The sequence below is a fragment of the Eleutherodactylus coqui genome, chromosome 2, assembly GCF_035609145.1.
Source record: "Eleutherodactylus coqui strain aEleCoq1 chromosome 2, aEleCoq1.hap1, whole genome shotgun sequence".
Lineage (NCBI taxonomy): Eukaryota > Metazoa > Chordata > Amphibia > Anura > Eleutherodactylidae > Eleutherodactylus > Eleutherodactylus coqui.
In genome coordinates, this window is record NC_089838.1 from 292,102,042 (window position 1) to 292,115,214 (window position 13,173).

At 39.5% G+C, this 13,173-nt stretch overlaps 1 protein-coding gene across 1 annotated transcript in view; it reads right to left on the reverse strand.

Moving 5' to 3' along the window:
* Positions 1-13,173, reverse strand: part of LOC136612696 (adhesion G protein-coupled receptor E3-like) — a 114,657-nt gene that overhangs the window by 46,149 nt on the left and 55,335 nt on the right. Inside the window, exons 5-6 of the mRNA XM_066593225.1 lie at positions 12,882-13,010; positions 12,504-12,599 (exon numbers count right to left, since the gene is read on the reverse strand). Of these exons, the coding sequence (XP_066449322.1) occupies positions 12,504-12,599; positions 12,882-13,010 (225 nt within the window). The remainder of the gene's footprint in view (positions 1-12,503; positions 12,600-12,881; positions 13,011-13,173) is intronic.

Genomic DNA, 13,173 nt, shown 5'->3' on the forward strand with positions numbered 1-13,173 from the left:
ACCTTCTAATCGGGAAGGGGGCAGATATTCATCATTAGGTATATTAGTACCATCCATAACACTTTGTTGCCCCTTAAAGATGGTTGTACTTCATTCTTTTTATCTTCGTAAGGAGGGGAGGAATGTGATGTTGTTGGAATCATTCTGCAAGTGTGTTTGCTGTATATCTATAGTTATCATGGCCGTTAGAAACATAACTGTAAAGCACCTGCTACTGAAGATCCTATGGTGCACTTGCTAGCCATGAACCAAGCCGCAAAAAGTAGTAATACAGACGAAGAGACGCCGGCTCCGTAAAACGGAATCTTCTTTATGCAATTCATATAAAAGTTACAAACGGTTAAAGGTGCCGAACTGAACTAAGTCTACTCTTAGATGTGTTTCGGAGCACAATGGCTTCTTGATCAAAGCTTCCCGTAAGTGACAATACTACTCTTTCAAAACACATATGGTCCAATTACCTACATTATTGTTTTCAGACATAAGCATATACATACATGGGCGCAGCATGAGTACTGGGTATAAACCTCCTTATATGTTATCAAATATAATCCCAATATATATAGCAATACGTGTTTTGGAAGAGTAGTATCATCACATCCGAGAAGCTTTGGTCAAGAAGCCAGTGTGCTCTGAAACACATCTAAGAGTGGACTTAGTTCAGTCCGGTACCTTTAACCGTTTGTAACTTTTATATATATAACACAATGATGTTAGGAAAAATATGTCACCGCGCTACGTGGTACTTGTGTTATATGTGTGGGTACTCTTGAGGAATGTGGAATCGGTGGATCAAAAATAAACCTTGGATTTTACCCAGTACACCGGTATGTACCTTCGTCAGTGACTGGAGTCAGCACTTCAAGGAGGGGGCTTCTGCATCATACACACCCCCTCCTGTCCAGTAAGTGTCTTTCTTATACCACTATTTACCTTTATGCTTATCGCTAAGGATAAAGAGTACCCACACATATAACACAAGTACCACGTAGCGCGGTGACATATTTTTCCTAACATCATTGTGTTATATATTTCTTTGTGAGGGTTACCCTTTATAAGGGAAACCCTTTTTAACGTCCTGCAGCTCTCCTGATAACACGTGGATCGGGTACTTGTGAAGTTGCTTCGGAGTTTTGAAGACCTTGTGGCGCATTCCTACCCTACTTAGTTATAACTTTTATATGAATTGAATAAAGAAGATTCCATTTCACGGAGCCGGCATCTCTTCGTTTGTATATTTATTTTCATGTTCAGTCTACCGATAGTTGGGTGCTAGGGGGGAGTAGACCAAGTTGAGTCATATGCTACATACAGAACCAAGTAAGAGGCCAGGGGATAATGTGCTTTCTGATCCCACAGTCCAGTGTCTTCAAGTGGGTTCCTCTCATCTCCCCAGCACTCCTACCACAACATTACATACACTTATTAAAACAGTTCATTTGGAGAATTTCAGAGGCTCCGATCACCATTTAGTTTGCAATCGTTGGAATATTTTATTGAATTTATTTGTTTTTGCTCACTGCAATATTCATTTTAACGGAACCGCTGGAAATAGACGAGTTCAAGTCCTCGGCAATCTCAAGCGGTCCCACTGAAGTGAATGGGACCATCGAAGATTGTCGAGCGCTTCAACTCAGCTATCTCCGGCCGTTCCAATTTAAGTGAATGGCTCAGTGATGTGCATATGTGGCCATTATTGCTAATATTCACGGTCTAATATCTCTGGATTGGTCGGGGTCTCAGCAGTCAAAACCTCACCGATCAGCATGTTAAACATGATTAGTAGGGACTAACCCTTTTAATCTCCTTCAGGAGTATTTCAGTGCTACTAGTGGAAAAACGTGGTCTGATATACAGTGGAACAGAATGTGGTTTTGGATTCGTACATTACATAACAGATTTATTGCTCTGTGGAACTGCAGATAAGTACTCAGGGACTTTTTACATCTTACTGATCGCACTTGGCAGAGCAAGGAAGACTCTCTTGAAGACTGCTGGGGGTAAGGATGGGAGGCATGGGGGAACTTGCTGCAAGAACAGCAGCATACTTATCTATGAGTGGGAAGGGTATTGCAGCTCAACTCTGTTGCAGTGAATGGGGCTAAGCTGCATTACCACACACAAGCTGCGTACAGGTGTGGCACTATTGCTAGACCATGTTTTATTCTATGTTCTTTAGCAACAGATTTCACATCAAATCCACGCCCCATTACTTTTTATAGGAATTTGTGCCATAGTCTATACAACATGGATTTATCTCGCATGCGGATTAAAAACCCCACCTGCAGAAAAAAAGTGATATGCCAACTTTTTGATGTGGATTCCAGATGACTCTGCATTGGGAAATTCACTAACAGATTTACACACTGAAAAGGGCTAAATCCTCATGCGGATCCATGGGCATGTAAGTGCATCACCACGGCACACATGCACAACAAAGACTCGGATATTGAGAGGGAATCCACACAGAAATATATGAAATTGCAATGACTGTGAGAAGAAGCAAGGGAAGTATTGTTGGAGAGACATTCTTCTGGCAATGCTTATGGGTAACAGTCTGCTGCCAAAAATGTTTAGCTGAGGCACTTCGCTGGCACTATTTATGGAGTCCTTCTGATGGCGCTGTAACTGTTATTTGGGGGAAGTTGTCTGCACTTTTTGGCATCTCAAGTCTTCCTGAAAACTATTTTTACAAGTTGGTCAAGTGCTGCATGATTTTAGCTTACGCAACATTTTGTGTTTTATGTCTCCACGTAGACTGCAGTCAGAGAGGAAGATTATTCCAGTATTCATATGCAAAAGCTGATGTTTATCATGTGATGTGTCAGTGGAAATAAGGAACGAACTTGCACATTTATATGTACGTAATGCAGAAGTAATGTAATTTCCAATGTTTTTGTTAGAGAAAAAAAAAATCAACATTCATTGACTCTTGGCTAAGTCTTATAGAAGAATCTGGGAGAATGAACTGTAAGAATTGTTTGAAATTAAAAAAATATTTTTTGGAAACAGCCCCATACTTGTCCATAGGTTGTGTCTGGTACTGCAGCTCAGCTCATCTAGGATAATAGGACACTATAGCAAGCCACCTCCTTGTCATTGAGTTTTTGTATAAGAATACCCACAGCATCAGCAATGAAGATCCCGAAACAGCCAAAGGCAGAGCTAACAGAGGGTGTTGCTTTCCTGATAATCCAATGATTCAATGCCCAGCGTCTGTGTGTTAAAAGGAGTTGTGTGAGATTATACAAAAATGGTCTTTTTCACCCAAAATAGCACCACGCTTGTGTATAAGATTCATCTGGCATTACAACTCAGTTCAATTCAAGTGAGAGCTGCAATACCAGCCACAGCCAATGGAAAAAGGTTTCTTCAAAAAGGAGCATTTTTTTAAATCTCAGACTACGCCTCTAAGTCCCCGGTGAGCTAGTATGAATTCAAAGCGATCCTCCAGTCCTGGTCAGACAAATATGGCCAAATCGCTTCCCTGACAACCTGATGCAGTATGCATTAGTAGGAATCTGTGTTCTAACACAATACATGCTGCTGATCTGACTGGTCAGTGCTGCTCACATGGGCAACACTGGTTAACCAAAGGAGGAGTAGTGTATTATACTAATGATGTATACTAATACACAATGTGGATCAGGTAGTCTGAGAAGCTGCGTGGTCATCTTTGTTTCTCCAGGACCAGAGGGTCGCTTTAATATTTTGTTTTGGAGATCAGTGCTGGCTAGTTGAGGGTTGCCAGGTATTTGTTTGACCTCTTCAGTCAAATTAAAATGGCTGCTCCTTCAAGAGGAGAGAAGCCATACCGATCCACAGGATAGAGGATAACTTGCAGATCAGTAGGGTCCGACAGCTAGGACCATCACCAAACCCAAGAACGGGGGTCTGGTGCATCCAGGAATGAACAGAGGGGAAGTGTATAGGGGATAACTCCTATATGTGGGGCAATCCCTTTAAATGACTATCTTAAAGGAGTTGTGCCAAGATATAAAGTTATACCTGTTATCCATAAGATAGAGGATAACTATATGATCGATAGAGGTACAACTACTGGGTCCATCACTGGTCCTGAGAACATAGGTCCCGAAGGTCCAAGAATGAATAGAGTGGAGGTTGTGCATGCACGCTGCTGCTCCATTCATTTCAATAATAGGACCAGAGATTGCTGAGCGCTTGTACTTGGCAATTTCGGTTGCTTGCATTGAAGTAAATGGAATTGCAGCGCACATACACAACCTCTACTCCATTTATGCAGGGACTAGCGGTCGGCCCCCCACCGATCATAAGGTTAGCCACTAAACTGTAGATAGAAGATAAGCTTATATTATTGCACACTTTAAGGCAGTCTTTCTTAGCACTCTTCCTCATCTTTGCCTTTACTACTAGGAAATCCTTTCTTGTAGAATATATTAGCATTTAGGGAAAGCCCCAACAGCATAGCAAGCACTAACAACAATGTTAGAGGAAAATAGAGAATTTCAGGAACATAAAAGTGTAATGATTGCATAATATATATGTGGGTGGCGCATGTGCAGGTTAGTTAAGAGACAAGCACACATTGTGGTAAATAACATCTTTACTTGGCAGCTGAACATCGGTACAGTCACTTTAAGTAGCATACATCTTCTGAATGTCGTAACACAGTTTTGAATACTTTGGTAATAGAATCCGGAACACTCGGCAGCACAGGAGCTTTAATCTTGGTAACACTGTGTCCGCTTGCCGCTCTGTGCAGAAGCAAGTACAGTCTCTTTACTACATAATAATCTCCTGATACTAACAGTCTTGTTATATATCAATGCTATCTCCAGTGCTTGCAACACACTCTTACAGCATCACCATCCATGCGGAATACAACACAGTCTCTTTGTATTCACAGTTGCTTAATATTCATAATCTCTGTATACTCGCAGTCTCTTTATATTCTCAGTCTCTTTATCTACTCCTCAGTCCTTCCTTATTCTCTGGACACACTCAACAGTTCACATTTTATTAGCACTCACAGTCTCTTTGGTGTAAGGCTCTTCCTCCTACTTCAACAATTCAGCAACAAACCTACTAGAGCTACAATGATCCAACTGTCTGGGTACTCTCTTCCTTCAGACAGGGGGCTCCAGGGAATTTCTTAAGCTCACTCGCTCTTTATACACCTAACATCTTTCTCAGCAGGCATCAGAGGACTCCTCTCACAGCTCATGACTACAGAATACACTCAACTTTCTGCTTGGACCTTGCACACCTCTTGCGCAATTGACCAGTTTGAGAAACTCAACCAACCCTTGTGCACCACACCCCACCACCTATACCTCAACAGGCACCACCCTGTAGGCCAGACATGCCCTACTATTTGCCCATCTGACAAATTTGCCCCATCCAGCATGGAAAATTTAAAAAATGCTACCGTGACTGAGATTGGGACGAATCACACAATGTCCACAGGGGCTACAACAGAAACTATTACACTTTTCCAACTGCACTGTCACACAATAACTGTCAGTTATCTCCTCACCTTGTTAATAAACATAAACTATCTCAATCAGTTGCATTACACACATTTATAATACCCATGTACATCTGCAGTTATGCAATAAACATCATAGTATTTCCTGTGCTGAACATCAATATTCCACTCAACAAACACTAGCATTTGCATAATAAACAATAATTCTTTCACAAAACCCAACATTATCACTTTCCATCAATACACATTATTGTTACATTATTTTTTTCACTAAATGGTAGCCTTTACTGGACTTTTGTAACTAAACTCTACAACACCATGTCATCTCTTCAAATACGCTCTAGAGGTAATAACATTTGTGTATCTACTCTAGGTTAACTTTTCGCATGCCACTTTATGCATTGTGCCAAATAGAAGGAGAAGTTTAAAAAAGAAAAACATTGCTGGACATTAAACTGTCTGGTGTGGTCGTGTATGTTTATTAGTTATCTCTGCTTCTCCAAAAGTATGGGCAGTCATACACATGGGATAACCATCATGACTGCTCAATCAATCAATCAATCATGTATGTTTATTTCAATGAAGAAAGGAGAATAAACTAATGCCAGATACCCCTCTTGAAACTTATCTCCCAGAGAAACAAACAACCAAAACCCATGCTAAAGCCCAGCATACCTAAACCTTAGCACCCTGTTGGGCTGCCACCTGTGTCTTATCAAGGTTTGCAGAACTACAACTTCAGCCATGTCCTGATGTTCTAGTTTTTCAAGAGTTGGAGAAATAAAGATTGAAGACCACTGCGTTAGATTGTTGGTTGATCCAATGTAAGGTTAATCTAATCTAACATATATGTGGGGCTATAATCTGGTCATGGGCATTAGACAAATACTGCTTTGAATTTTGTTGTTAAGCTCAGGCCTACACTCTCAGACAACACTTTCATGGCTTTCTCAGTATTTTCATGATGTTTTAATCTACATGAGAAGATGCAGTAAAGGCCAACTTTTGTAGTAAATTTAGAATCCTATGGTTGTAATGGAACCCCTTTAGCCCACAAACAACCATAAGGCACATCAGGAACATGATTTTAGGTACAAAATATTCTAGCTGGACATTGCACTATTGTTTTCCTCTGCACAAAAATCTCATGAAATGTTTGCTTTTAGTGCCTAAATAAATTGCTTGGCGCATTTTGGAGACATTCAGAATACTATTTATCTGGGATTATTTTGAGGAATGAAGAAAAAAAAGATCCATGAAAGTAACATCCTAAACGCTGCTCCATCTGAAAAAATGACAATAAAGAACGAAAAAAGAAATATTCATCTAACACATCTTCAATGACAATACCAGTTAGCATTCTTGGCTCCATGGAAACCTGAAGTTCTTTACATGACTTCAGCTGGGAACGTTTCAAAAAACCTTCACAAAATATCAGTGGAGAGTTCCAAGAGACTCTAACTTCAAGGCAGGTTATTGCTTTACATTGTCCAGGGACTAAACCTGGAAATTGTCTCTTATGATGAATGATCCTCCAAGTACAAGTAGCTGGATATCCCAAGTAACTCTCTGGTCAAGAGAAAGGTTGGGCACATATAGGAATCAAATGTAAAAATCGGAAGTAAATGAGAAAAGGGGACAATATGGTCACTGCACCACTGAAGTTTGTTATCAGAAAATCCTATTGCCAAAGGAAAAGTCTGTGCACAGTGACTCCGGTTTTGGTAGATAGATCTTACAGACAGATTGAGAAAAAACATGCTCTACTCTTCCTTATTTCTCTGGACATTCATATTCTGAAACATCCATATATATGGGCTCTCTATTTAGATCAATACTTGTCCTTTCCTCCATAAAATCAGAATGGATGGGGTATCCGGTAGAATGATGCTTCAGTGCATCAGGGATTTAAGCTGCTTGTCCATGTTTCTTGGAAAAATATGCAAACCCTTATGGGGCTGAGCTGCAATACCAAGCACAACCCATAAACATGGTTGGAATTTCCAGAAAGTAGAAAATGTTTAATTTGGAAAGAAATGGTCCAGAGTTTGTTGTAATTCAACATTCACAATGCAGGACTATCAGAAAGAAAGACTAATTATTCCTCTGAGGTTCTTTGAGACCTTTTGTGTGTCATTACTGATATTGTCTACTGTTGATGTTGTAAATGAGTAGTAGTGGATTTCTGTGGTCCTTTGATGCCTGTATCCTACTGTGTCTCCCATGGTGACGCTTGATGTGAGCCATGGACTAGTGGTGGCATTTAGGACTGAAGATGAATACCTTTTAATAAGATCTTAAGAAATGAAAAGTTCCAACCCAGATATAATATGTTTACCATCAAATCCCCAATGAAAACTATTTTTAGAATCAATCTGTAAAATCTCAAACAAAAAATAGCCAGAACAAAAATAAAGCAGTAGCCATTTCATAAAAAACATGGCCTTGTAGTTAAGTAGAGGTCGGTACACACGATATCAGCAGTGGAAAATATAAGTAGCAAGACTAGAGTTAAACACCATAATCTTGCAATGAGGAAGAGGAAGGGCCAAGTTTTTAGAGGGAGTTGGGAGAAGCCAATAAGACAATCAAAGGCAAAACAAGGCAAGGTTTCCAACATACCAGGAACTAGGGCAAAGAGTAACAAAAAGCTGTCCAGCAACAGTCAATATCTCAATCAGAAGACCCACCACCTGGGGCACTAGAATTTCCAGATTTGAATTCTGACAACTATTTTCGTCATGTTAACAGGTGAGCATGCTCCCACAAGAGTTTCCACAACATTCTATTAAAGAATTCCAAGATTTCCTAAAGTCAAAGCTGAAGATTGCTTCCCGTGATCCAGGGACCAAGTTCAAACCCTGGTAAAAGCAGGGGAATGAAGACTGTCTGTTGCGAAGAATGGAACTACAAAGACATGGAGCTAGATATGTCAGATATACTCTGGTCAAGAAAAAGGATAGCTGTAGCCTTTTAAGCCAAGCTTAATTGAATTAAAAAGCCAAGAATTTGCAACTATCATTTCTTTTTTGGTCCTGTTAGTCTTTGTTAGTCATAGCACTGCAATTATAAATATGGCAGCAGACTGGCAACTTGAGCCATGTACAAAAGTGGTTCTATTTCTGAGAAAAATAAGCAGACCCTTATGGGGCTCAATTGCAATACCAGACACAACTCATGGGAAATGATGGCACTATTTTCAGAAATAAACATCTCCTTTGATTTAATAAGAAATGGTTCAGAATTTGCTTTAATTTGACAGTGGTGGATTACCAAAACGTGAGACTAGCAAAAGAGAATATGATTTTCTTCCTCCTTTTATCGTGGAGAGAGCTCATTAGAAAACCAGAATCTGTATAGGTCAATGTATTCTGTCATTCGATTGAAAAATGTTTTTATGAGTTCTAAATATTAAGCAAGTTGCAAGAAATCCTGCAACATGTTGTACTTTGCATCTCACTCATCACCTCATTGTAATTAATTAAATTTACCACTGGAAGAACTAGACCATCACATTGATTTGGCAACAAATTTCCACCTGTTTGTCATATCAGAGATAATGATTGCGTGTTTGCTTCTGTAACTGCCGTGTTCACACTTAATGCTTCTGTAACTGCCGTGTTCACACTTAATACTTCTGTAACTGCCGTGTTCACACTTGGGACTCAAATAGAAGACATTTTAATAAGATCTCAACTAAGTAAACATTTTAACCCCGAAATAACATGTTTTAAGGAATTAATTATTTCATATCCACCAAAAAACCTCTAGAAGAAAAATATGAAAATAAAACTTTTTTTTCTCAATTGAAGTTAGGTATTTTCCCCATGTTAATAGGTTGGCATGCATTCACAAGACCTTCCACAAACATCCATTGAAGAGTTCCAAGATTTCCTAGAGTCAAGGCTGAAGACTGCTTCTCACAGTCCAGGAACTTAGCGCTAACTCTGGTAAAAGCAGGAAAATGAAGATCATCCATTAGGAGGGATGGCTCTCCACGGATATGGAGCTGGATACCCCCGGTGCCCTCTGGTCAAGAAAAAGGATAGCTGTAGGCTGTTAAACCACACTTGATTGAACCAAAAGACCAAGAACTTTTGACACAATATTGTTTTTTCATCTCTCATTCTATGAAGAAGTTCTATTAGTCGTGGCATTGGAATTATGAATACAGCAGATTGGCATTTTAAACCATGGGAAAAAGTGATTCCATTTCTATGAAAAACAAGCAGACCCTTATGTGGCTGAGCTGCAATAACAGAGATAGCCAATGGACAAGGGTGACACTGTTTCCAGAAAAAAAAACATCCCCTTTCGAAGTATTTAATTTAAAAATAAATATTCCGCAATTTGTTTAATTTAACAGTAAAAGATTACCAGAAGGTAAAAGTAGAAACAGAAAATAAGATTCTCTTCATCCTTCTGCTGCAAATCAATGTCCCTAGGATTCCTATGAAATGCCTACCTGGTTGTGGAGTCAGAGATCCCTGTTGTGTGTATGCTGCTGGGTTTCCTATGTTTATACTTGACATCAGCCATGGACCAGTGGTGGCACTTAGGACTGATGTAGAACAAGTTTTAATAATATCTTAAGAAATTAAATGTTTAAACCCAGCTCTTACATACGAATAAACAAAAACCATGCTCTAATTTTTCTCAGTTCTTTTGGCATTCATCTTCTGTAACATTTAAATTTATGGGGTTTTCTTTGAGATCAATATTTGTCCTTTCCTCCATGCAATCAGAAAGAAGAGCTTTCAGATACAATGACTCTTGAGTGCATCTTGGTTCTAAGCTGCTGGTCCATGGACAAGAGTTGCACTGTTTCTTTAAAGAATAAGCACACCCTTATGGGGCTGAGCTGCAATACCACGCACAGCCCGTGAACATGATGGCATTTCCAGAAAAGAGGAATTGTTGAAAATCAATATTCAACCGTGCCAGATTACCAAAAATCAAGACTAGAATGAAGAATTGGATTCTCCCAATTCTCCTACAGCATGTAACGCAATCCTCTTTTGGCATGAGCAATGCACCAATGTCCCCCGATTTAGATGGTTCTATTTTAATGGTCGTAGTGTGCTAGAAGGGGTTGACATAGGTCATCTTGTTTTCATTAGACTGACAAAACCTGACAATTCTATGAATTCTAAATATGAATGCCGTATATAAGAAATCATTATGTCATGTTATATTTTTCATCTTACCTATCACCTCGTTGTAGAATTGATCATTACAAGAACTAGGAATTTCACATTCAGTTGACAACTCTTTTGAAAGGCCCACCTGGTTGTGGTGTTGAAGTTCCTGGTTCTTCTGTGGTTCTTTGAGACATGCTGTGTGTCGTTACTGATGTTGATGTGGTGAATGGGTAGAAGGTGGTTTCTCTGAACTTCTGATGTGTGTATGCTGGTGTGTCTTTCATATTCACACTAGATGTCAGCCATTGACCAGTGGTGGCATTTAGGGCTGAAGAAGAATATGTTTTATTAAGATCCTAAATGAAATGTGCCAACCCAGATATACCATATTTACCACCACATTTCCAATGAAAATGTTTAAGGAATTAGTCCGTTAATCTTCCACAAAAAAAAATCTCCTGAACAAAAATAAAGCGTTTTTGCTCAGTTGAAGTCATGTGTTGTGACATTAATGAATGAATTAGTTATTTTCCACTAAAAGAAAAAAATCTATAACAAAAATATGAAAATAAAACTTTTTTGAAGTCTGGTGTTTTCCTCAAGTTAACAGCATGTTCCTACAAGACCTTCCACAAACATCCACTGAGTAGTTCCAAGATTTCTTAAGAGTCTAGGTGGAAGATTGATTCCTACAGTCCAGGGACTAAGTCTGAACTTTGTCTGATAAAAGGATACCCCAGGTATCCTCTAGCTAGGAAAAGGCTAGCTGCAACCTTGAACCAAAAGGCTAACAATTCATGACTCTAGATTGTTTTTTTTTCATATGTCTCGTTCTATAAGGAAACTCTGTTAGTTATGGCACAGAAATTAAGTACATGGCAGCAGGTTGACAACTTGACCCACAGAGAAAAGTTGTTCCATTAATAAAAAAAATAAGTGGACTGTTGCAGTGTGTTGGCCACAATCAGAGAAAGGAGCTGGAGTGAAGTCACCACATCAGCACCGGCCAATGGGACTTCACCTTTCGTGCTGGGTGCCAGTGAGTTGCCTGTTTCCTGTCACTGCAAAAGGTCCCTTAGGAGTCATTTGTTGGGAATTCCATCATGTTTCTTTTCACTGCAGAAGTTCTCTTAGGAGTTGTCTGTGCTTGATGTTCCCTTCTTTCTCTTTCCTATTTCAATATCTCCTGTAGTGTATGGACTGATTGGCTGACAGGGAGGTGTTTTACCCAGTCATTCAGTCATAATAGAAGAGTAATTATTAATGGCCTGCCTCTAGATGGGTGCTGGTTATTTTCCTGCCTTAAGTGTCTGATGTGACCGTGTTTGTCTGGAGCTAATAGTGATGATGCTTTTTATGTAGGACTTATTCACCTCTGTCTAGCTCTGTAAGTATTTCCATTTGATATATAACCTTCCCTATCTTCCATCTGGGGACAGACTAAGTCGCCAAGGTTTGAGACATGGGGATGTCCTTATTGAGACGATTACCATGCTATTAGGCAGGGTCCACCAAGCCATAGTTGGTTACAGAGTATGTTCCATCTCCCGTATTTAGTGTTTCCCTTGTTTCGGTGGTGTAATGCATTTATATGTTGGTCCACAGCCGACATTATTACTTATTAGTCTGATATTTTGGTGTCATCCATGTAGAGCATCATAGTTGCGCTCTACATAAACGTAACACAGACTCTTGAGATGAGCTGCAATAGACTGGCAAAGAAAATGAAATATGGTGATTCTATGAATTTTAAATTTTAAGTAAATTGCAAGACACTTTGTAGACGTGTTGTATTTGGCATCTCACCAAACATCTCATTGTAATGAATGAAATTAAACATTGGAAGAACATAAAATCTCACATTGAGTTACTGGCACTTATAAAATGCCCACCTGGTTGTGGTGTCGAAGATTCTGTTTGTGTGTACACTGTTGTGACTGCTATGTTCACAGTTGACGTCCGCAATGGACCAGCGGTGGAACTCGGGTCTGATGAAGAAGAAAATTTAAGAAGCCTTTAGAAAGTAAGTTTCAGTAGGATAGACCAGCAATGTATGTGCAGTGGGGCCCGACCCCAAGGATACCCACTGTGCAGCAGAATAAATGAGGCTCAGAATTGTAAAGAAAAATGTGGCCCCATTGTTCTGCTGATTAGATGGGGTTCTGGGTGTCAGATCTCCATTGATCAGTTGTTGATGGATAAGGTTAATGATTGAAAATGACAGAAAACTCCTTCAGTTAATATTAGAATATTATCATACAGCTCGTTACCTGGACAAACTTCATCCAATTTTACCAAAGTAATGCAGTTATTTCCTTGGGGTTTACAAACTTTACAATAGCATCTTCCCGCAGTACAAGTGGCTTCAGAAGGACAATCTGAGTTATTCCTACATTTATCTGCATGAAAAATAACACAATAATGAATTATTGACTATTCAGAGGACTTAGAGTTACCAGCAAAACAGGGTACCAGATTCTAACATAATGATGAGTTCTAACAGTCTAGTAGAATACAACCCTATTTGGAGGTGATTGGATCCAGTCACTTGTCACTAGGCTC